At 42.3% G+C, this 24100-nt stretch overlaps 1 protein-coding gene across 1 annotated transcript; it reads left to right on the top strand.

The window, feature by feature from the left end:
• Nucleotides 1-482: 482 nt before the first annotated feature.
• Nucleotides 483-13105, top strand: GPR37 (G protein-coupled receptor 37). The gene is made up of 2 exons (XM_086473492.1): nucleotides 483-1193; nucleotides 12287-13105. Exons 1-2 carry the CDS (start codon nucleotides 483-485, stop codon nucleotides 13103-13105), a joined length of 1530 nt encoding a protein of 509 aa, XP_086329618.1.
• The last annotated feature ends 10995 nt before the right edge of the window (nucleotides 13106-24100 follow it).

The raw sequence follows: 24100 nt of genomic DNA, 5'->3' as shown, positions 1-24100 counted from the left end.
GGAGAGGGGAGGTGTTTTCCGCAAGGGACCTCTCCTCGCCAATAGAGCCACCAACTGCCCGCAGCGGCGGGAGGATGTAAATAGGCAGCACGAGGCCGGGGCGACTGCTGGCGAGGAGGCAGCGGTCCCGGGAAAGGGCGGAGCGCCGGAGGGGGGTCCTCCCGGCGCTGCACTTGCTACATTAACTCGGCGCGTCGGAGACGGCGACACAACTTTCCGGGTCTGCCCCGGGAGGTGGCGAGAAGAGCCTTCCCGCTGCTCCGCTCGCCGCGCCCCCAGCGCCGGCCGCTTCCCGCGGCGGACCCCGGCGGCAGCGAGAGCCGCGCTCCGGCGGCAGCGGCGTCGCGGCTGCCCCGGCCCCAGCCCGGGTGAGGCACGCTGTCCCCGGGAGCCGGGCGGGCATGTCTCCTGCTCCCAGCCCCACCGAGCGGGGCAGCCGCCGCCTCTGAAAGGGAGCGGGGGAGCCCCGCTGCCTCCCGGCCATGCAGCCCCTCCGCGCTCCCCTCGCCCTGCTCTGCCAGGTGCTGGGCGCCTGGGCTGCCTGCGCCCTGGCCCCCGCCGCCGGCGCCGGGCCGCCGGCGCCCCCGCAGCGCACCCGCTCGCCGCCAGCCCCGACGCCCCTCAGCCCGGGCCGGCGGGCGGCGGCGGCAGCGGCTCTCCCCGGGCGCGGAGTCCTCCTCCACGGGGCCGACGCCGCGCCCGGCGGAGCGGCGGGGCCGGGCGGCAGCTGCGCGCCCCGCGGGGCGGCGGGGGCCGGGCGGCGGCGGGCGCGGAGCAGCGAGCGCGGAGCCGGCGCGGCGGCGCGGAGGGGCGCGGCGGGCGGCCCGCGCTGGCTGCCCCTGAACGGCTCGGCCGGCGGCGAGGGCAGCGCCGGGGGCCGCGGCAACGCCACGGGGCGCCGCGCCCGCCTCCGCAACCCCTTCTACCCGCTGACCGAGGAGTCGTACGGCGCCTACGCCGTCATGTGCCTCTCCGTGGTGATCTTCGGCATCGGCATCATGGGCAACATGGCAGTGATGTGCATCGTCTGCCACAACTACTACATGCGGAGCATCTCCAACTCCCTGCTGGCCAACCTGGCCTTCTGGGACTTCCTCATCGTCTTCTTCTGCCTGCCGCTGGTCATCTTCCAGGAGCTCACCAAGAAGTGGCTCCTAGAAGACTTCTCCTGCAAAATCGTCCCCTACATCGAGGTAATGGCGGTGGGTAGGGTTGCGCGGGACCCTGCGCCGCCGCGCAGCCCCCGGGACGCCCGGCCGCGCCCCCCTCCCGTCGCTGCTCCGCCGCCGGCCTTGGCTCCGTGCGGGGCCACCGCTGTCCAGGTGCGGCGTGGCCTGGGCTCGTCGGGCGCTCCCGGGGCTGAGCGGGGCCCCGGCCCGGCCCCGCAGGGACGGGGGGAGGTGGTGGCCCCACCAGGTCCAGCAGCATCGGGATTTCTGTGTCCTCGGGCTGAGCGCGCTTGGCTCTTCCTTCCACTCGCGCGTGTTCTGCCAAACTTTCCTTGCTCCTTGTGATCCTGAAAGGCGAAGAAACCGCTCAGAATTAGATTTCAAGTTTTTCGGTTTGTGTTTGTTATTTTCCTAAGCCGGGAAAGCAGATGGAGGGGGCGACTGGGGATAGGCTGTGAGAAGACGGTTGTAAAAAGGACCATCAGTGGGATGGATGTGCTCTTAATTTATACTTCGCTGTTCAAGTCTCACGTTTATTTAGCTTATCCTATTAAAAAAAAAAAAACAAAAAACAAACAAAAAAAAACCCCAAAAACCAGCTCCGTTTAAATGGCAGCTTTCTGGCAGTTGTTCAGAGGCTCTGTCAAGGAAGCTGTCAGCCAGCTGGCCAGAGTCCTGCCGGTGGCGTTCAGGTTGTCCGCTTTCTTTATTTGCTGGAACCGAGCACTGAGGCTTGTTGGTAGTGTGGTAGCCTTTAATTCCGGCTGGCTCTGCTGTGTTCCAAAAACCTGATGTTCAACGCTGTTCTATAACTGAAAGCTGAGGAATAACTGTTGATTCTCCTGTCCTAAGAATGACATATTAGGAAAAAACATCCCCCCCTCAAAAAAAAGAAAAAAAATCCAACTGATTATTAATACACAGAATATCAATTTCAACAGCACATGATACACAGTAGTACATAATTAACTGTCAACTGTTATTTTTAAGAAAGTATTTAGAAAGATGTGTGACGTGTGTAGCCACTGAATTGTTACTTAAAGTGTGTGATACACTTTATTACTGGTGGTATTGGACAAAGGGTGGAGCTGTGCTACACTTAGATGAGATCAAGGCCAGTAGTATACCACAAAACTCCAAGTACACTTAATCAATTTGTATTTGAGAAGACATGAAGGAGTAAATATGTTTTTGTGGAGAAACTGATAGTACTAGGAGCTTTTAAACTTTCTGAATTAGGTTATGGGGCTCCTGTGTTAACCCATAAAATAAGCAGCACTGTTTCAGTTAAAAGCTACTTGAGTGTTTTCGGGACTTTCCTGTAGTGCCATTTCACGCTTCCTAACCTTTTTTTGGTGCATCCACACACAAAATAGAAGTAATTCTTTGTAATGCTGATTCTAATTAAAGATCCATAATTGAAATTATTTGCATGGCCACGCCGTTCTTCAAAATTAGTTGGTTACGTGCCAAAGTGCATCTTTGGGCACTAAAGAGTTGGTCAAACTGAAAGTAGTTTAGCTGAAATGTAGTTGCAGAAATTCAAAACTGTAATCCTGGAAAACACTCAGCTGCTGCTATCCCTTCTTTATACTTCAGTGACACCTTATTTTTTTCACTTTAAAGTTCTTTCCAGAGTTGAAGTCTTATTCAAGGACTGGCGCTAATCCAGTCGTGATGGACCACTAGTATGTTGCCTGTCTTAGGCTTAATTATTACTGGCGTTTAAAAGTGAAACATTCTTCTTGTCCCTGAGGGAATTTAATTAATTTATATCTAAGGTACAGATCTAAGAAGCTACAGGCTTGGGGTTCTATGTTGCTTCCAGGATTGTACATTTTTCATTCAGTAGTCATTAGATATAATACTCATGTGTGTAAAGTGTATTAATGACCCCGAGAGCAGTAAGTAAAAGGCTGGATTTCCCCCTCCTTTGTAAACTGTAGCCATCAGTGGTAGATACTGAACACCACTAATGGATCGTGCCTCTCCACAGCTTGTCTCAAGCTTGGCGAGGAGGACACCATTCTGCAAATCAGGATTTGCCCCTGCTGAGACAGAGGAGGGAGTTAGAGCAGTTTTGCCGCATTCCAAGTGTTGTTCTAACCGCATAGGCATTACACAGTGACACTGACACCACTAGGAGCCATGCAGATGTGGAACATGTCATGAAATCTGCCCCGTGAGCAGCTGCTGCTCCATGCTCTGTCAAGGATTGTTCACAGCAGTGTGCTCATCTGACAGCTGAAAAACGCTGTCTTCTCCCTTGTAACTCACCTGGGCAGGCTCATCCCCTTCTCACACAATGGGAGGAGGATGAAGTCCTCTTAGCTCTTTGAGAGGAAAGGTGTAAACAGCTATCTTCAGGAGAGGTTTCCAGACCTTCATGGAGTACAAAATAGAAGAATCTTCCTGAAGATGGACAAATTTTAAGCTGTTGTCTGTGTTTTCTGTAAGGTAGCCCAGCGTTTTGCTCTATTAAGTGTGTCTCTGTTCCATGATTTGTGTCTCTTTTTTTGCATGCCAGTTCTCCTTGTATGCTGTTTAGGGAGCTACGTGTCTCACCCAGAGTTGTAGATCCAGAAATATCTCACTTTCAAGCATCAAAGATCCTTACCGGACTGAGCCCTCTGTCATACAAGCTTGTACTTTCAGAACTAGGGAACAGGGGATGTCTGGTTATCCAGAGCAAGTGATATGGTGATCCTAGCATTTTAACATAATTCAAGCATGCTTTGTGTTATGTTTGAAGGTTTCAAGTGATCCCAGTGAGGAACCTTGAGCTTTCTTAGTTTAGCCTCTTGTGGCAAATTGTTTTTTTATGTGTGCTGTTTAATGGGTATTGTGCAGAATTTCAACAAAGCATATGCTGCCAGTGATCACACATATGCACACAGTCTGGGGAAAACATTTTATGATATCTTCAAGCACATTTGTATAGGTAAATGTTGAGCTTCCAGCAGTGGAAGGTCTCCATGGTGTTTAATTTAAAGGGCAGCTTTCCCATACCTAATAAAGCTCTACTGTGACCAAGTACATTAAGCAGTCATTTCAGCCATATATTGTACCACAGTTTGGTCACTTCCAACGACCTTTTAAAACTATGTCATGTCTGTGCTTGCATAAGGAATGCTGTGCACATGACTGAGGAGGAAGCTGAGTAAATCAATTCCTCTTTGCTTCTTATGAGTCCTTTAGGTGATGAGAGTTAAACTGCTAGAGAACAAAGCTAGAAAGACAGATGGTTAGTAGAAGTGGACAAGGTTATCTCCACCAAGAACTTCACTTGACCCTGATGATGGCACTGGCCTGGAAGAACAGTTTTGAATGCACAGGGAGGGAATTGAGAAGGGAATTAGAATAACTGGGGCAGCTACTCTGCCCATAAGGATGTGTGGAGATGTGCTTCTCCACTGCAGTTCTAATTCTCTGCTCAACAGTTCTTAAAATTTTGCCACTTTTCTGCAGATAGTTCAGAAGTCTAGCTTTAGGCATGCATGTCTGAAGTGTTTGCCTGCTCACTGTGTTTATGTTGTCTCAGTATTCTCAGAATCAGAAGTTATAGGGTAAACAACAATACAATGACAATGACTTTGGCTAATTCCTGTTCCACAAGCCCTGCCAATGTGGAACCCTTTTATTTTTGTTTATGCACACCCGGTCTTTTCAGCAAAAGGACTAGGGAATTAAAAAAAAGGAGTACAGAACAATATAGTTCCAGTTCTCCCACTTGTAGATTTATGCTAGGCCTTAATAGAAAGAAGTGTGGATGCAGACAAGATCAGTAGTTTTACCATGCTTCTAAATACTTTGCAGCTATTCAATATAACTTTCCTGTGAAGCAGCACTTTTAATTTTTATTTTAATGCTGGAAGCCAATAGTGAAGAGGTTAAGTAAGTTGCTTAAGACGCAGAACAGCTTGCTCAAGATGACAAATGTATTGTGTCATCTAGGACTAGAAACTGTCTTTTGGGCTTTAAAAGGCAGCTTGCTTAAGTTGTGTGCATTTTGCTTTTGGAGGTTACACTGGAAGCTTGATGAGTTTGAGGGAGTCATTGGAAGTAGGCATCATTTTCTATGCCGGCAGATTGAGACAAGCTACTTATAGTGGAGTAAGGATTTAGAACTGCAGAACAGTCCAGAATGAGGTTTTGCAGAGGCTGATTTACCATCCTGTGCAGTCCAATACAGAGCAAGAAGTTGCCAAGCCCAGTGATGGTACTCAACCCTGCACTCGGTGCTAATAAACATGAGCCCCTCTGCCTTTTTCGGACCTCCCACAAAGAAGAGAAAACCAAAGTTTGTGGTGTCCTCATCTGGACCATATCATGCCTATGAGACTGGCTTGACTCTGGAGCAGGCTGACAGTGAAAGCCTCTGAAATCTGATGCCCAGTCTCTGCCTATGCCTTTGGCAATGAATTTGTGGCATCACTCCTGTTTCTGGTGGGCAACTTCCAGCTTAGGAAAGCTGTCATAATTAGTATTCTTAGTGGAAAGCATAAAGAATGATTTGGCCTGGAATACGAATTACTCTCTTTCCCTGGAGCTGACCCTCCAGGGCAATTTGAGGTGAGGCTTTTTCCCTTCTCTTTTTTACTTGGTAGAGGCAAATCAGAGGTACAAAGAAAGTGGCCGTTCTCTGCCTGTTCCAAAGCTGTCAGAAGAGGTCCTTATTTTAAATTTCACTTTAGGGAAGCAAATACATTTTTTATGGGAGTTTATAAAAGCTGTGTATTATCTGTCTTTTCTGTGTCTTTTGTTGTGCGGCATCTTCTTTATGTCTCTTCTTTGACTCTAGTCAGAGCTAGGCTCCTGAACCTCCAGTAAGTCCTCTGGGTCATAGACACAGATCCTCAGAGAGGTTTCCAGTTTCAAAGCTTCATACTGAGAGTTTTCTAGGGCAATGGCTACATGTGTCTTTTACCGAGTAGAGTATCTTCAGTGCTTATCATGCAATAAATAATTGTTTAAAACAGAAGTGTTAATGTATCTCTGCCCTTTAGGTATCGACGACGTGATGATAGTAGCTGCCACGTTGGCTGTTCTGTCACTTTTTCTTTCCTCTGCAAACCCTGTCCTTAGGGGCTTATAAGTTGTCCATAAAAATTTGCTTCTGGCTTAAACTTTGCATGTGGCATTTCAGCATGGAAATGAATTTGTGTCAGACTAGGTTTAAAATTGGGTCAGTAATATTTAAGTTACATATGTGTGGAGAGAAAAAGGCAGCATCTGCTATCCCGGCACTGTTGACTCTACTCTGAGCGCTGGGGTGTCATTTCTCCATATGACAGGATTTTTCTTGCAAAGGAGGAAGAGGCAGATTTTTAGCAGCAGTTCCATGTTGTTAATATTAAGAATTAGCACAGGAGTTCCTTGTGTAGCGTGATGAGAATTTGATCCTCAGTGAAGAATGGCGTGAATTTCTTTATTTAAAAAATAAAAGTACTAAATTAAATTTATTTATATGGTAGTGTGGTAGATTGCAAACAGGAAAATGAACAAAAATTAAATCATTTTGTGTTTTGCATTTTTTCCATCCCTCTGGATAAGCACGTGGTGTACTAATGGGTATTTCCAGTGCCCTAATGGTCTGCTTGCCTTTCACTTCCAACAGAATTCAAGAGCAGCTCTTGGAAGTGGATTCTGATTCCAAGTACTGTTACTCTTAGGATATACAGAAGGATAAGAAACACACAAAGCACATGTGCTCTGTGTCTCTGGTATGAATGTTGATAGTACTACAAAGGAAGCAACCATATTGTACCCATTGTTCCACGTGTTTAGGACATCTCCATGATAGCAGTTTCCAGAATTACCGTCTTGTCTTTTAGATAATTAAGATGACACAGATTTTCATCAAGGATGCTTAAGCTAATTGCTAATGTCAGAGGGGTACCCTGGCCCCAGTACTCCTTAGCTACTAAATTACTTCTGCCACACCACAGTGGTGTTTTAACTGAGTGATCCATACCTATTTTAAAGCATGAAGCCATTAATGTTTAGTAGCACGTCATGTAAGAAATATAGTGGTTATATTTATTTATTTTTGTTCTTTTATAGTAATGACTGTCATTCTTGGGGCTTGGGGGGTTTTTTGTTTGGTTGGTTTTTTGTTGTTGTTTTTTTTTTTAATTTAAAGAAAAGAAACCAGAAATCTAGATAAACAATTTTTTTGCAATGGGATGACGTTTTATTTTGGGGTAGTCTGGTCTTACTACTGGACTGTGTACTGTAAATGTAGAGTAGCACAGAAAAAAAAGTATTATGGTCTATACTAACTTAGTTTATTTATCTTAGGCAAAACAGACAATTCTGCAAAAGCCACCATGTATGTTACATTAAAATGCTCTAAAGCTATTAAGTTTGGTGTCAGTATACAACAGCCATAATAAGACAGTAGATTGTAATGGCTTGGGGGAAAACATTAGTCATTTGTGTGATATGACATGAATGGATATAAAAGGTCTACAGGGTGTCACTGAGAGCTCAGAGATGGCTTGGCTAGTAGTCATCAACCTTTTCTGTAGTTCAACTTTCCTGTTACAGCAGGAAGATGTTTTGAATACCCATTCTGCCTTCTAACAAAGGAAGAGTGCCCTGTAGTTTAGGAACATAAAACACACTTGTCAACGTAAACCACATCCTGTCTGGGAAAATCCAGCTTCAGCTGTTAGAAGCAGCCACTTCTTGTAACTCCTTTAGTTTATCTTCTTCCATATAAACTTAGTCTACATTGTTTCCCCTCACTTCTCCATCGGAAGGCATGCTTGAGAACATGGTGCCTGAGATGATTAATCATCCCTCTCATTTCCAGCCTCGAGTTGCTCATGGCTGGTTGATTCCCATTCTGTCATACTCACTGTCCTTTGGCTTAAGTAACTTTTGTGTCTCAAGGTAGACTTATTTGTAGATAGCAACATCTTACTGGACTGACTCTTTTATATTCACTTACAGAATTTGGTCTTCTTTGACCTTTTCACCCAAGTAATCTTTTCTGATCTCGTTTCTGGTTTTGCTTTCATTACCTTTATCTAGTCAAGCAGATATTAGTGAGAGAGAATTCAGAGTCTTATTTCCACTGGCATTGCTCACTGTACTACATCTGCACTGCTTTCCTGGTCAGTCGGTGGCTCTGCTCCTAGAGGCCAGGGCCAAGAGCTGTGGGATTACAGCCAGGAGAAGAAGTAGGACAGGCTGGAAAGGCCTGGGAACACTTCAGTAATTGTTAAAGTTCGTGAAAGGGGAATGGGTATGTTGGAGGGACAGAGAGGAGAACTGATGCAATTAAGCTGAGCATTTCATGAGTTTACTGTTGTTCTCTTTGGCCTCAGTTACCCAAATGAGTTTTGACGCAGCCAGTGAGCTAATGAACAAAAGTTTATGTAGTGTCTTGAAGGAGCATCATGATGCCCACTAACATCCCTGTCAATGCTTTTGAAGGAGCAACAGTATTAAGAGACTCTCTTGTAACAGCAATGTCTTCTTTTGTGTGTGCGAGTTGTAGCTGGTAATCCCTTCAACAGCGGTTCTCTGCCCAAATAGTGTGGGCATCTCCTCAAAGCAGGGGTTACTTCACCTCCTCAAAGCAGATCGGTGGTCGTTCAGCGAGAAACTTGGGGACTTTTCTGATATCATCTAGTAAGAGAAACACGTAACTGTTGTCATCCTGAATGTCTAGAGACTGAAGGAGAATCTTCATAGGGACCATATGGAAATAAATCAGACAACTAAGTGATGATCAAAAACTACTGAGCCTGACTCGCCCTTGCTTTGCCTCATTTCGTGCCAGGTTGTTGGAATTAAGACTGCAACAGCATGTCAGCATATTAGAAACTCAGCTGTTAGAACCAAAAGAGCACCATTAAACTCCACGCAGTTTTGCACCACTTTAGGATTTGTTAATTTTTCCTTTACCTACTCCCCGTCAAATGAATTACTTTTGTTCTGTGGGTATTTCAGGGCAATGTAACAGATTAAAAAGGAAACTTCTCTGGCTTCTTCCACGTTTGCAGCTTAACCCTAATTATTAGTATGACTGGTATGAAGAAACACCCCTAAACTGAAACTGTGTGAGCATGCAGAGTGCATATCCCAGTTCTTTCCCACATAGGTTGTGAGCAGCACCCATTGATTTTGTTGGCTGTTACTCCTAGTCTGCAATGGCGGGTAGGTAATCAGACCCTTAAGTTGCTATACTGCCTTTAAGCAAGTCGGCTGGAGTGAATCCCTGTTCATCTGCTTGGGAGTGTGTGTTTGTTTTTTCCATGGCATTGCTGTCTCTGTTATTCTACAGAAAATAGGAAATCCTTGCCTGTTCCACAGAAACACTATCTTTGTTTCATCAGAAAATCCATGGGAGAATTTTCAAAGCCGACTTTCACTGTTCTTAGTTTTTTCCTCTTGCTCTATTTTACTGTCTTAAACCTCCAAGTTGTTGGTCAATTAATGTGACAGGAACCCCGTAGGTTATGTATGTTCATGGTAGACATGTCTTCTTTCATTAGTCCAGCCTTAACAGCTGCAGAGTTTTAATGTCTTAGCCGCTGTATAACAGCCTGTTTGCAATGAAATGCTAAAGCAATAGAAGCGTGCATGTTGGGGGCGGGGGGAGAGGCTCACAGAAGACCTGAAAGGGAAAATGCTAATGTACAAAACCTCAGATTTTCTTCTGTTCTGCTGATTTTTATTTCAAACCCTATTCGTTCCTGAATCTCAGTTATTTCCTTGTCTCCCTTAATTGTAGAGAGCTGAGTTCTGACCCTTTTGTTATTCATGTTGGATATTCTGGCTAAAGATTTTGCTGTCACTCTAAGGAATTTGAAGACTGCACGCATATTTAAATGTTTTGGAAACAAAGTCACTGGTCTTGAATTGAAAAACCTGACTCTCAGCAGTGATACATGAAAATTATCTTTCATAAGCTGAGTTTATCACTGTTCATTAATTCCCTGTTACTATATTTTTTCTTTAATTGTTTTTATTTTTTGCTGTATTTATGAAGCTTTCTTTGAATCCTGTCAGACAGTTTAACTTCCTAAATCAATAGGTTTGCCTATTAAAAATGTTTACAGTACTGCTTTGTCATCATTAAATATTCCTGCAAGTTAATTAGTAAGAGATTGCATCTTAATCATTCCATCTTTTAGGAAGCTGCTTCAAAGAATTCTCCAACGAAGCCAATGCCTGACAGTTGTAATCCCAAGTGCCTAATATTTTTCAGTGATATTCAATTTTAGCAATCTGATATGGGCATTAAATATTGAAGGCCAAAATTAATGATACATTTATATAATTGTGCATAATTGTACTATCTATCTTTGCAGAACTTTTTACAAGAGATGCGTTAACAGGAATATTTCAAAATTATGGTGGAAATCAGAAAGTGTTTTTTTTAACTCTACCTATAAGAAATTTAAATATTTCATTGCACATCAAATTTGGGTAAGCAAAATTAGAGTGAACTGCCTAATATTACCCTCAATTTCCTGGTTAATTGCACAAATACATGGTTTCTTCATGATAAAAGCAATCATTCTTTAAATTTATTAGCAATAGTATTTAAAAGTTTCTTTTCTTTTGCATCAGCACACTTTCAGCATGACATGAGCATGCAAACCCAAGAAAATAAATGAATTAGAATGCAACAGGGCACCTAATCTTTCTCCAATTGAAGTTAATGGGCGTTCTGCTTTGAATTTGAACTGAAGTTGAATATGTTGGAAATAGAATTAGGCCAAAATGTATATAGTCTTCTTCCAAAATCCTTTTTAGGAAATTTAATTCTAAACAGGATAAAATGATAGGAAATTATGTTTCATGACAGTACAAGGTTTCTATTCATGCACAGAATGATGGTTATTAAAGCTAGAGAACACATGCATTGCTCAGTACTTGCTCCTTACAGCACATAATTGAGAGCTCTGTCCAATCCATCTTTAAATCATTTAAACAGCAAAACTTCTGCCATTTCTCTTGGCCTGCAGTACACTCCCCTACAGGATGTTTCCTATGAAATCAAGCCTAGATTTTCCTGTGAATTTTTTCTAAATTAAATGTTGAAGATAGATTATTAAAGCCTGACCATTATAGTGACGGTTGGTTTTGCACAGGCTCTGGAAGTCTGAAGATTCCAGATACAGTTTCTCTGAACTCACAGTAAGGGATGACTTTTAGTGCCTACACCCCATAAAAATTTCACTTAAAAGCCTAAGTCCACAAAAACAGTTGTTGGACCCTATGCCGGCAATTCAGCAGATGCCTAATCTGCAAGGTTCCTAAATTTTGTAGATAGGGAAGGTTTTGGTATTCTGATTCCCTCTTGATGAACATGTGATGTGGTCATAAGATCATATGGCTGCTGAAGGAAGACTCTCCCATCCCTCCTCTTTTGACTTGAATTCCAACGCCTTTGGTGGAACCGCTCTTTCTGAAAAATACCTCTTAGAAAAATGAGGGGGAGGAGAGGGTTTAGTTTTACATATTGGTCAGTTCCTTAATTTCTTTTCCACTCAGTGTTGCATAGATACTTGCATGGGCCTCCAGGAGAGGATGACACCAAGCTGAAAAAAATATCTGTAGGCAGAAAAACAGAAGGCCATACTCCTTTGGGATGCAGGCTGGATGATAGTTCAGCAAACACTGGAAGCCAAGTTCTCTCTGTGATGCTTTTTTTGATGGTGATGGTGCTGAGCACCATGGTGCTTAACTGTCTCCTCCACTGATACCTCTAAACTAGTTTTTCCTTTGCCTTCATCAGTAAAGGGGCTAGACTTGAGTGGTGTTTCAGAGTACAAATTGAGCTCTCTCTAACTATGAAAGAGTATAAACCTCTTCCAGATAATAGATCGATAGTAAGAGCCTTCATCTAGTGTACAATAAATTAATTGCCTCTTCAGCCTGAGTGAGTTCAGGCCTTCATCTTCTGCCTCTAAGAAAACTGCCATCAACAGGGGACCAGGGCACTTTTGAAGGAAATGAAGTTTTCCCACTCTCCACTGAACAATGGACTGTACCCTTGTAGCTGTCCTTTTACCCCTCTGCCCCATTTTTCCTTTTTCTTTTTTTTTCCCCAGACAGCACCTGTATTAACTTGCATTCCCTTTTCTCCTTCCCAGGTAGCCTCTCTCGGAGTCACCACGTTCACACTGTGTGCCCTCTGCATCGACCGATTTCGTGCTGCCACCAACGTGCAGATGTATTATGAGATGATCGAAAACTGCACCTCAACAACAGCCAAGCTGGCTGTCATCTGGGTGGGTGCACTGCTGCTGGCCCTGCCGGAGGTTGTGCTGCGCCAGCTGGCCAAGGAGGACCCCGAGTACAGCGGGAGCCCACCGGGGGAGCGGTGTGTGGTGAAGATATCCACCGCACTACCTGACACCATCTATGTGTTAGCCCTCACTTACGATGGGGCAAGACTCTGGTGGTACTTTGGCTGCTATTTTTGTTTGCCTACCCTTTTCACTATTACCTGCTCCCTGGTGACAGCGAGGAAAATCAGGAGGGCGGAAAAGGCTTGCACAAGGGGGAACAAGCGACAAATTCAGCTGGAAAGTCAGATGAACTGCACAGTGGTGGCTTTGACCATTTTGTATGGGTTTTGCATCATTCCTGAAAACATTTGCAACATTGTGACTGCCTACATGTCCACAGGGGTCTCTCGGCAGACTATGGACCTCCTCCATCTCATTAGTCAGTTCCTTTTGTTCTTTAAGTCCTGCGTTACCCCAGTTCTCCTTTTCTGTCTCTGTAAACCTTTCAGTCGGGCCTTTATGGAGTGTTGCTGTTGTTGCTGTGATGAATGCATCCAGAAGTCTTCAACAGTGACAAGTGATGACAATGACAATGAGTACACCACAGAACTGGAGCTCTCCCCTTTCAGTACCATCCGTCGTGAAATGTCCACGTTTGCCTCCGTGGGGACTCACTGTTAATTGACCTTAGGACTTTATTTCCTGTATCTTTTTCCTTTCACTTTTTTTTTTTTTCCTTCATATTTTTCTTCGTGAAGCAAAATGGAAGAAAAAAATTATCGAAAACTACTCTGGAAACCAATATGCATATTAACAGTTGAGCTTTGGAAAATAATTTGTTTGGTTATTAGAATGAAAGAAATAGAGAGAAGAAGAGCCAGCACTCAGTTTTAAATCATGATATTTTGTATGGTGCTAGGATTTTATTATTTGGGGAGGAGAATCCATATCAATCCATATCAATCCACTTTTATTTAATTCCATAGTATTTTTTTGATGATCACTGTAATATGATTATATAGACATAGACATCGTGGGTTTTGCAAGATATTTCATGTAAAAGACATGGTGGAAAGTATTTGAAGGTAGTTTTAATCCAGTTACTGTATACTATTGTGAGAGGACTTGGACTTCAGAAAATTTATAAAGTAGCATAAAAATAAATGAGGTTTTATTCTTTAACTTCATCATTGATCTGCATTTAACAAGGACAACTATAGGTAGTGTTAAATTCCTTTAATAAGTAAAAAAAAAATCTTTGCATAAAATAATTTAAATGGCCATATTTAATTTACCATTTGTGTACTTACCCTTGGAGGCTACAATTATAGTATTTAAGGAAGATGGTTATGATGGTATTAGATTTACATGACTGCTTTTTTTAATGTGTATTACAAAGGTTCAATGTGCCTCATTGAAAATTTCCTTCTTAACCTGCAGGTATACAAACCCCGAGTTATTTTGTACTTCTTAAGAAGAAAGATTTCTTTCTCACTGAATTTTGTCTTGTGTGGTTTCAAAATCAAGTTTCTTTCCAATTTGTTATTGGTTTTACATTGAGAATTTATCCTCACTTTCTGTATATATAGCTCCTACTGGCTGCGGTGAGAGTCCCATTGCAGAGGAAGGCATTCTTTTGCCGGAGGTTTGCTGACAATAAATGTGAGGGACTAAAACACGTGGAGAGTGAATTCCTTCTTTTTTAAAAGGTATAGACACACTTGGACGCTTGGGGCTTGACCCAGAGCCCATTGCATTCAATGGAAAGGTTTCCATCAATTTCAGAGGGCTTTGGATCAGAATGGCATCTCCTATTTATTCTGGGATATGTAGCATGAATATTAATCACAGGGGCTCTGTATACCAATTATAAATCATGCTGCTCTCACAGAGACTGCTATTCACTAGCAGCTCACATCTCTGAAGCTGTTTTTCAGAACCACGGTGTGTTTTGCTGATGGCTTCTTGCTGTCCGCAGAGTTATTAAAATGAGGGTATAGCCACACTGCCAGCCACAGTGCGATACAGTAAAATCTAAAGTTGTTATAAGCAAGCCAGGCTGGAGACTGGAAAGTGCCTATGTGTACCAGCAGAGCTTATTTGCCCCACTTCTTGGCTGAAGTAGACAAGCCGTTCTTGGCAGGCAAGCTGGCTCGTATTTGCACTGGGCAGTGGGCTGAAGTGTTGACACGTGCTAAGGAACTGAATTAATTATAAATAACTTATATTTTAATACTAATTAAATAAATAATACAGTTGCAATAGTATGTGCAACAGTAAAATCACATGCATTTGTGCTTTGATATTAGCAGTGATTGTAACTGATGAAGTCTTACTTCCCAATACCTGCCCTTAAATATGTGAAAGAACTTGCTGTAACTTCTGGAAATGAGTCTATTTTTGATTTGTAGATTCTGAACTTGATATGTTTAATCTTTGTATCTGCTTGAGCAAGCAGTATTTCTTCTTTTTCCTCACCATTTTAACTTATAACAATTTCAATGGAAAAACAATTGAAATTAGTCAATCTGAGTATGAATCCAAATATATATGCACTTGAGTTCTTTTTCTGACTTTTAAATCAGACATCGGGCCCTAGCAAAGCAATCTGCTTTATGCACAGGCCTAAATTTAAATATTTATTTCTCTTTAGGACTTTCTAAATTACCTAAGTTTTAAAAATCCTTTTGTAACATGGTCCATCACTTCTGAAGACAGGGGAACTGTCTCTATAAACCCTTCATTGACTTCACGTTGCTTGATTACATTCAATAAACTGTGAAAGGGATTAAAGAGAAAATATAACCCCCAAATCTCCTCACTGTGGTGCCTGTGTCTCCTCAAATACATATTCACATCTCTGCATTTTGATTTGTACTATTCTTTTTTAGGTGCCAATATTTATAAAGAATGGGAATAAAACATCCCTTTTTGTTCCTTGCTGAATTGTTTCTCTCAGCTGCCTTTTCAGTCACAGCATGAGTGGTGGTTCAAGGACTTGAGAAAATGGAATAAAGCACTTTTTGAAAAAAAAAAAAAAAAAAAAAAAAAGGAAACAAGGAAGTTACTTGGGAACATTCTATGACTGCATTTTGCTAATTTAGGTGTAAGACTGCACCACGGCAGGAAGACTCCCCATTGCCTTGGATGTTAGGTACTTCCAGTTTTCCAGTCTGCAGTGGATATGTGTAAGCTGTGCTAAGGACTGCTGCTCGCTCCCAGGTTAAATACTCTGTGTCCCAGAGTGATGCAGTTTGTTTCTCTGTTGAAACATTTATGCAATATGTGTATAGTAATCGTACTAGGGTAGGAAAAAAATAATCAAAAAAAGAGATTTAACAAGTCACTGGAAAAGGTAGAATTTGAAGATCAATAATGCTGTGTTTGGAAATCCATCCCCCTGCTTGTGTGGTGGAGTGTTCTCCAGCCTTGTATTCAGTGGGGCTTCTTTGTACCCAGTGTAACCTTGCCTTTTCTGCTGCTGAAAGAGCATTTTTCACAGTTATTTCTACCCCCTGCCTTGGACCTCCATAGCAATTGGACATGTAAGACACCCTTTTATTCTAATTTGTTCTCTAAATTGGTTAAACTAATCTCACACTAACAGGTTTACATTGTCACAGCCATTCTGATGCAGGCAATGCTTGTTAATACATTTAAGTATCATGATAAATGATTCCTTTTGTTAAAAATGTGGTACTGTATTGCTTTTCTTTCTACTTTTGAGATTGATGCTCTGAACTCTTGAACTTTTCCTGGTGTTTGCTTTTCTTGCTTTCTTTAATATTCTTAGAAGTCATTTTTGTCTGTTTTAAATCTAGTTCTGTAAGACATTTGTCTATTAACAAGAGAACATTTAATGAACTGAGGAATGAAGTTTTGGAAATGTTTATGGCAATTCTTTTACATAAAATAGAGAAACATGCACAGCATGGTGATCAACATTAAAAAAAAAAAAAAAAAGAGTGATGGAATGGAAAATCAGATTGTGAGGTAGGAAAGCCTTATACCTCTCAGGTATGTAATCCTTTAATACATTAACACTTATCATCCCAGCCCTGGTCTCATTAAGAAATTAAAACCATAAAACTCTAATTTGAGTTCCAGTATCTCCCATGAGATCATGTTTCATGATCTGTACCAAAATTATAATCTTTGTGCAGTCCAAAATTGTTAAATATTTTTCAACAAGTTAGAGGAAATCCCTTATTTTACCCCTTCCAAGATAAATTCCTGCATCCAACCTTAAATAACCCTCACCTTTATATGACCTCAGTGAGTTGCTCAGCTCCTGTTCTGTCATTGGGACCCAGATGTGATCTTCCACAGCTGCTGCTCCAGCAGATCTGGGAATGGCTCCTAAAGACAATGTACAGGTTTCCAAACATGTCCTACATCTCTTCATAAGAAATTATATGATGTTAGGCTACACGGTGGGACTGTCATATTTTGAGACCATGTCACTTGGAGGCAAACAACATTCTATGAAATGTGAGTTGCTTTTGAAACTGAGTAGCTTCTCCAAATTCATTAAACAACAAGAGTATTCAAAACCTCTCTTAGGATCTGTGAGCCATTGTCTTAGGCACAATACAAATACATACAACTTGCCCTATGGGTGCCTAACTGCTGTTGATGTTGTCAGATACATCGCTGAGCTGCTTCTGGGCTTTTTTTGCCAAGTGACATTAACAAACCTCCCAAAACACTTAAATTATCCCCTTGCTACTGTGTTGGAATTAAGACTGAAGGCAAAACCTGCTCAAAATCATTCTGTCTCCTTAGCTGGGCCCAGTCTTCTGTGTCGCTAAGGTGACTGCAGACTGCCAGTAGATACAGGCTTAGAACAGCAGCATCAGCATATTTATCTTTGTGCATGTTCTAATGAATAAAAAATTTAAGGTCTGTTATTTCTAGGACGGAAGAGCTAGATTCAAAGTCCTGCTCTGCTTAATTTATAGCTGAGACTTGAATTTGGTGGTTTAACATCCCATCAGAAAGGCATAACCACTGTGGTAACAGATTTGCTGGTGAAAGGGTTTTTACCTCTCCTGTTGGAGTTGTTCCAACTTTTTTAGTAATTAAATATTGAAGTAGAGACTTCAACCTCAGTGCCAACACTGCTGACCTAAGCCACTGTGCTGTAGGAACAATCTCTTTTGTTCGCTTTCTTGTCCAGGGAATGTTTCTAAGGTGAACAGCTACTGTCATAGAAGTAGCGAAACTGTGACTGAAGAGTAGCCAGCAGGCTGGTTGGTAAAGTGCTCAGGTGAGAAACGAGTAGCTTTCAAGTGCCTGCACTAACCCAGACATTTGAACACAAGCCTGTTTTGGAATACCTATGCTACCCATGTCCTTATGGGTTTTTCTGTGGTAGAAAGTTGTGGATTTCTGTGTCTCCTGGATGGGGAACTCCTCACCTGAGCAAATTGTCTGTTTCAGGTGACTAGCGTGAGTAGTCACAGTGGGTGAGCTTAAGCAGAAGGAAATCTGATGCCTTGCTCATCTGCACTTCTCTCTTGCCCAGCTCTTCCTTCTCCACCTGTTGGTTTCTGAGGGTATTTCCTCAGATAAGGATATTTTGCAGGCAGTATGGCAGCACTCCTGAAAGTCAAGCAGGGCAACGCTGTGCAGATGCCCACAGACACACCTCTGAGACTCGAGGCTGCAGTCCCTCTGCCTTGGGAATATAATAGCACATATGGAGGAGGTTGTATATTACCTTCATTCTGGAAGGGAGAACCTATGAAGCAAACTGCTTGCAGGATGCTGACTCACCTCAGCTTCATAAGAACCTGGACCTAATTATTTGCCCAGATTATAAAGGCAAACTGGGACCTTGAAGTAGATTTTCCATGTCCTAACTTATGTCTTCATTCTGAGAATATCCTTCTTCTTTTGCACGCTGGCAAGATAATAAGTGACAAGTCAGCCTCACCTCCATCCCTGGAAAGGTGATGGAACAGCCCATTCTGGCTGTTATCTCTAAACAAGTGGAGGAAAAGAGGATTATCAGGAGTAGTCAGCATGGATCTGCCAAGGGGAAATCACGCCTGACCAACCTGATAGCCTTCTATGATGGCATGACTGGCTGGGTGGACGAGGAGAAAGCAGTGGATGTTGTCTACCTTGACTTTAGCAAAGCTTTTGACACTGTCTCCCACCACATCCTCATAGGTAAGCTTAGGAAGTGTGGGATAGATGAATGGACAGTGAGGTGGATTGAGAACTGGCTGAAGGACAGAGCTCAGAGAGTTGTGATCAGTGGCACTGAGTCTAGTTGAAGGCCTGTAACTAATGGTGTTCCCCAGGGATCAGTACTGGCTCCAGTCTTATTCCACATACTTATCAATGACCCGGATGAAGGGACAGAGTGCACCATCAGCAAGTTTCCTGATGACACAAAACTGGGAGGAGCGGCTGACACACCAGAAGGCTGTGCGAGATCTGGACAGACTGGAGAGCTGGGCAGAGAGGAACCTAATGCACTTCAATAAGGGTAAGTGTAGGGTCCTGCACCAGGAGAGGAATAACCTCGTGCATCAGTGCAGGCTGGAGGTTGACCTGCTGGAGAGCAGCTCTGCAGAGAAGGACCTGGGAATTGTGGTAGACAGCAAGTTAACCATGAGCCAGCCATGTGCTCTTGTGGCCAAGAATGCCAGTGGTATCCTGGGATGCATTAAGAAGAGTGTGGCCTAACAGGTCGAGGGAGGTTCTCCTCCCCCTCTACTCTGCCCTGGTGAGTCCACGTTTGGAGTACTGTGTCCAGTTCTGGGACCCCCAATCCAAGAGAGACAGGGAGCTACTGGAAAGAGTCCAGCAGAGGGCCGTGAAGATGATGAGGGGACTGGAGCATCTCTCTTAGGAGGAAAGGCTGAGTGACCTGGGGCTCTTCAGCCTGAGGAAGAGAAGACTGAGAGGGGACCTTATCAATGCCTATAAGTAGCTAAAGGGTGGATGTCAAGAGGATGGGGCCAGGCTCTTTTCAGTGGTGCCCAGTGACAGGAAAAGGGACAACAGGCACAAACTGGAGCACAGGAAATTCCGCCTGAACATGAGGAAAAACTTTTTTACTCTGAGGGTGACAGAGCTCTGGAACAGGCTGCCCAGGGAGGTTGTAGAGTCTCCTTCTCTGGAGATATTCAAAACCCTCTTGGACACGTTCCTCTAGCTCTAGGCTAACCTGCTTTGGCAGCGGAGTTAGACCAGATGATCTCCAGAGGTCCGTTCCAACCCCTACCATTCTGTGATTCTGTGAAGTAAGGTCCATTTTCTTAATAGCACTGAGAAATGTGATTAGGAGTTATACCATGCATTTTCTGTGATAATACCTGTTTCTTTTTTTCCTTTTCTTCTTTCCAACCTTTCTTTTTCCCTGAAAGACCAGCCAAAGTCTGTGTGAGAAGATGATGTGAATCGTTAAAACTTAACAATATCCTACATGCACTATCTTATGCTTCAGGAACTGTATTTTTTCACTACTGTTTTGTATTTGGTGGAGTCATTTAACACTTATGCTTAGCAGATGTCAAGTTTTCAAAAGCTGGGTATGTTTTGTAGTGAATATAAAGCAATGAAAAAGACATGGACTGAGGCACTCCAGAACACCCAGGCATATCTGCTGTAGAAACATTGACTCATTTTGAGGGCTAAAGGTTCATCAAACAACCAGGAGGAGAGCTGTATTTTAACCATGTACTGCATTTAACCCCTGAAATCCAGGCTGCTTGCTTTTCCTGTGTTGCAATTTGGGTGCTTCAGTTTTTTGGTTTTCAGGCAGTAGAAGTTGGAACAAAGCCTCCCCGGCATTTTCAACATGTCCGTGACAGCAGAGAGCCAGTGCTGTGTCTCCTACTGGTGACACATTCCCTGTGTCATGTCACCTGGAGTGTCAGGATCCATACACCTGCAGCTGTCCCGGCCTCTTTCAAGGATGAGGTTGAAGGTTTCTGTCCTTGTGCACTGTAGCTTTAATTTTGCTTCACAGCTTGTTATTACTGAAAAGCAGAAGACATTATTACTCTCACTGAAATGTTTGTGGTTTTTTTCTTCAACTAGATATCTGGCCTGTCAGGGTTACAGAGCTCTGAGTTTAGAGCATTTAATACAAGTACTAGTGGCAACGTTATTAATTAAGATAGTAGATCATTTATAGCTAAAGGGAAAGCTCTTTATTTTGCTTCCTGGCTTTTTATTTTTTATCTTTTATTTTTGTGTGGTGACAAAGTTTTTTTTTTCTGAAACAAAATGCAAAAACCCCACAAGCACTCATTCTTTTGTCTAGTTGGAGAAATTCCATTCTCAGCTTTCATCAAGCGACTTCATTTATAGCCACAGTGCATTTAGCCCATTGTTCTTTGAGAAAGGAAGCCAAAATACTCACATTAGAAACATGGTCATGACTCACTTGATCTTGAAGAGATTAGATTTGAATAAACTGTGGAAGCTGGGATGGTAATGTAAAGTGAGAACTTTACATTTTTTTAATAATTATGGTCCTGCCAGCCTAATCTTTTTAGAGGTGGGAGATACATACAGTTCAACAATAGCTTGTGGTTGAATTTCATAACTGTCACAAGGGACTCCAGAATACATATAGTCTGGAGTAAAATGATCTAATAGCAGCTGGATATGCACGTGATAATCCTTACTGAAGACAATACAACTATTTAAGTGAAGTAATAGATTTTAGCCTGTTAGCTATTATACCAGAGAACTAAATTCTTCCCTAAGATGTGCTTCCAATTTGATTTTATACATACGTGTGTGCCAGAAGAAATATCTATTTAGTGTTTTTAGTGTTGTACAGGGAACACAAAAGCTTAAGAATGAAAGTATCCCATCTGTAACTGTAGCCAGCTGTTTTAATTCATATATTTTTTTCTAAATTCTTTCCTTCCTCTGTTTTGAAACAATTTCTGTTGGCTGTTCTTATCAGTCCTTTCAATGTCTTATTCCATTTACTAACTCTCCCATGAGCAAAGGAAAATCGTCTTTTGTTTTTCTGATGATCAATTCTTTTAAATTTAGCTTGTAAGTAAGTCTCATTTGTTTCGCACAATCTATCCACTTGAAAACTTGAACAGTCCTTCTCCTTATGGAAAGTATTTACAAATAGGGAAGCTACAGTCTTTCCTGCTTTCTCTAAGCTAGCAGAACTAAAAAGAAATCTCATCAATCTGTATGAGACCTCTGGCCAGAATACCACCACTACAGTGTGAATTTCTGACTTAAAACTGGCTTACCTACATGCAAATCATGATTCTCTGCCAACAGGCCACAACCCTGTCACCTTGCCAAAACACAGGAGGTTCCTACATGAGATAATGCTGTTTGAAGTATCTATTTCATGCAGCAATTCTCTACTGGGTCTCTGTTTTCATCTATAGAGGATCTTCTTGCCAATCATTAGATGACTTTGTGACCTCTGAGTAAACTATTTCCCGTTCAGAGCTTCATTTAAGAGGTATCAGTCATGAGCTTAGATTAAAGCTTGTATGATTAAACTGGGGGTTAACTTTAGTTGTTGAGCTATGATATAAGATATGCCTATGTACAGATGGCACTGTTTGAAGCTGCATCTGCAAGTTGAAAGGACAGGGATGCAGTACATCTGCATCCAGTCTTCTGGTAGTTGATGACAATTTGGTGACAACTCTCAGTTGAGCCAGTTTTGAGACACCTGCAAAGCACTGTTTTTAAAAAGTGTTAAGGGGTAGCTAATCTCTTAAACAATTAATTCTTCCTTAAGACACCCTTGTTTTATACGAAGACTTGCCTTTAGCTTTTGACAACAGAAGAGGAAGAAAGGAGGTAGAAGAAAGGAAGCTCAGATGTGGATTAGCTTGACTTCTGTCTTTTAGGATAGAACTCTATAATTGTAACTGTTTCTAAGTTTCCCAGGGTTAAAGCAGGTAGGACACCAAATCCTCAACTCTAATACCGACCTCCACACTGCTGCTGAGGATGGAGCCAGTGACCCTGGCAATGGAGCCCCAAAACCCCAGAAAGAATACTTGACTTTTTTTCCCCAAACAAGCAGACCTGTTCAAGTGGTAAGTCCATTGTGATAAAAAAGCATGGAGAGCATGCAGGTCAGCCTGCTTTTCCTGATGTCTCCACTTGGTGTTGAAATGGTTAACAGTGTTAACATGCACTCTAGCAGAGCCTGGTTCCGGATGAATAGGGGCAGTTTGTGCCTTTTCAGTGCCTGTTTCAGGCCGTCCTCATCCTGCACAAGGCAGCACTGTATGCCTCAGATCCTGAAGGTTTCATCGCCTGCAGGGCTTGACTTTTTTTAACATTTTTTTGGTAAATAAAAGCAAAGAAATAAAGCCATCATTAACCGTTTGAGGTTTGAGGATTTGGATACCTTTGGATACCTTCTTCCTCCTGAAGTACCACAGCAGTATAAATCAGAATTTGCAAACATGTCCACACCTAGCAACTACACTCAGAAACAACTATAGAGATTTGAGCACTGCAAATCATATAAAAGAACACAAAATTGTGGGTTTACATTGAATCTGCCAGAAGATAGTCAGCCAAATGAAAACACATCCAAAATCTACCTGTTTCAGCTTTCAATGCACCACTCTCCTATTATAGAATAACATTTGTTTTACTGTCAATCACAATATTACTGCTTAAGAATTCTTCAATTTTATTATTCTTCCTGTGTGTTTTATTTTCCTTTATCATCTTCTTTCATTCTATTCTCTGTCTCTGTTTTTTCTGTCACCTGAAGAATTTGAATTGTTTGTGCTGTCCTCTATACACCACACAGTGACCTTTTTAATCAGGGCTTTTCAGTGAGTAAAAGGTGATTTAAAGAAGACAATAAGCACTTCCAGCCCACTATGTTACCATGTACATATGTGGTTTGGGTCTTTACTGAAAATAACTCAATATAAAAGCCAAAAAATAAAGCAACCTGTCAGTAAAACAAAAGCTATCAGAATCTAGAGGCTGGTAAAATGAGCGTTACTGTGGGCTTCTCTGCTCCCGTTCAGCAGCAAGTCTGCCTTGGGATGGACCTGTCAAAAACACAGATGGGACTCTCTTGGAACTAATCTTGAAAATTAAAATATGAGGTATTTTAAATGAAATATGCTGTGTTCAACAGAGTAGCATTTGAAATACCAAGGTCCGTTTCATCAGAGCATACCTAACCTACTCTACCCCTGAGCGACTGGCAGGCTGTCAAGCTTTTGGCCCTGCTGGAGGAGAAAAAACTACTCTGTTGATTCTGGCTTCTAAGCCAAATATTAGTGTCAACCTGAAAGTATTAAAAGTTGAGATTCTGAATTCCGTCTTGATACGTTCCTAACAATCACTAGCTCAAGAAGGACATTATGAGGTAAGATTTATGTTTGCCTTTAGAGAAAGCTTCTTTATTCAAATTAAGAAGATGAATTTGATGCAAAGTTTGGACTTATTTGTGTAAGTTATAATATACATGCTAGCTAATTTAATATGTTATACAGGAAACAGGAATGTCTCTTTCTTTACATTAGAGCTAAATATTCACTGACGTAAAAATGTAAGGAGAGAAAGGCAATAAACTAGGCTAACACTTGCATAACAAGCCCCCACAATTTCATCCAGTTATCCCAGTGTAGAAGTCCTGGATCACTTTTGGATACCAGAAGCAGATCTAATTGATCAGTGCAGGAG

This window comes from Leptosomus discolor, chromosome 1 (assembly GCF_034619465.1).
Source record: "Leptosomus discolor isolate bLepDis1 chromosome 1, bLepDis1.hap2, whole genome shotgun sequence".
Taxonomy (NCBI): domain Eukaryota; kingdom Metazoa; phylum Chordata; class Aves; order Leptosomiformes; family Leptosomidae; genus Leptosomus; species Leptosomus discolor.
Note: the sequence above shows the minus strand (reverse complement) of the source record. Positions and strands in the feature narration are given on the sequence as shown.

Bases quoted from the DNA above. Each gene is read 5' to 3' on its own strand.
- GPR37 (XM_086473492.1), top strand. From the start codon at position 483: ATGCAGCCCCTCCGCGCTCCCCTCGCCCTGCTCTGCCAGGTGCTGGGC. The intron at 1,194-12,286 runs GTAATGGCGGTG...TCTCCTTCCCAG, and splicing joins AAATCGTCCCCTACATCGAG to GTAGCCTCTCTCGGAGTCAC.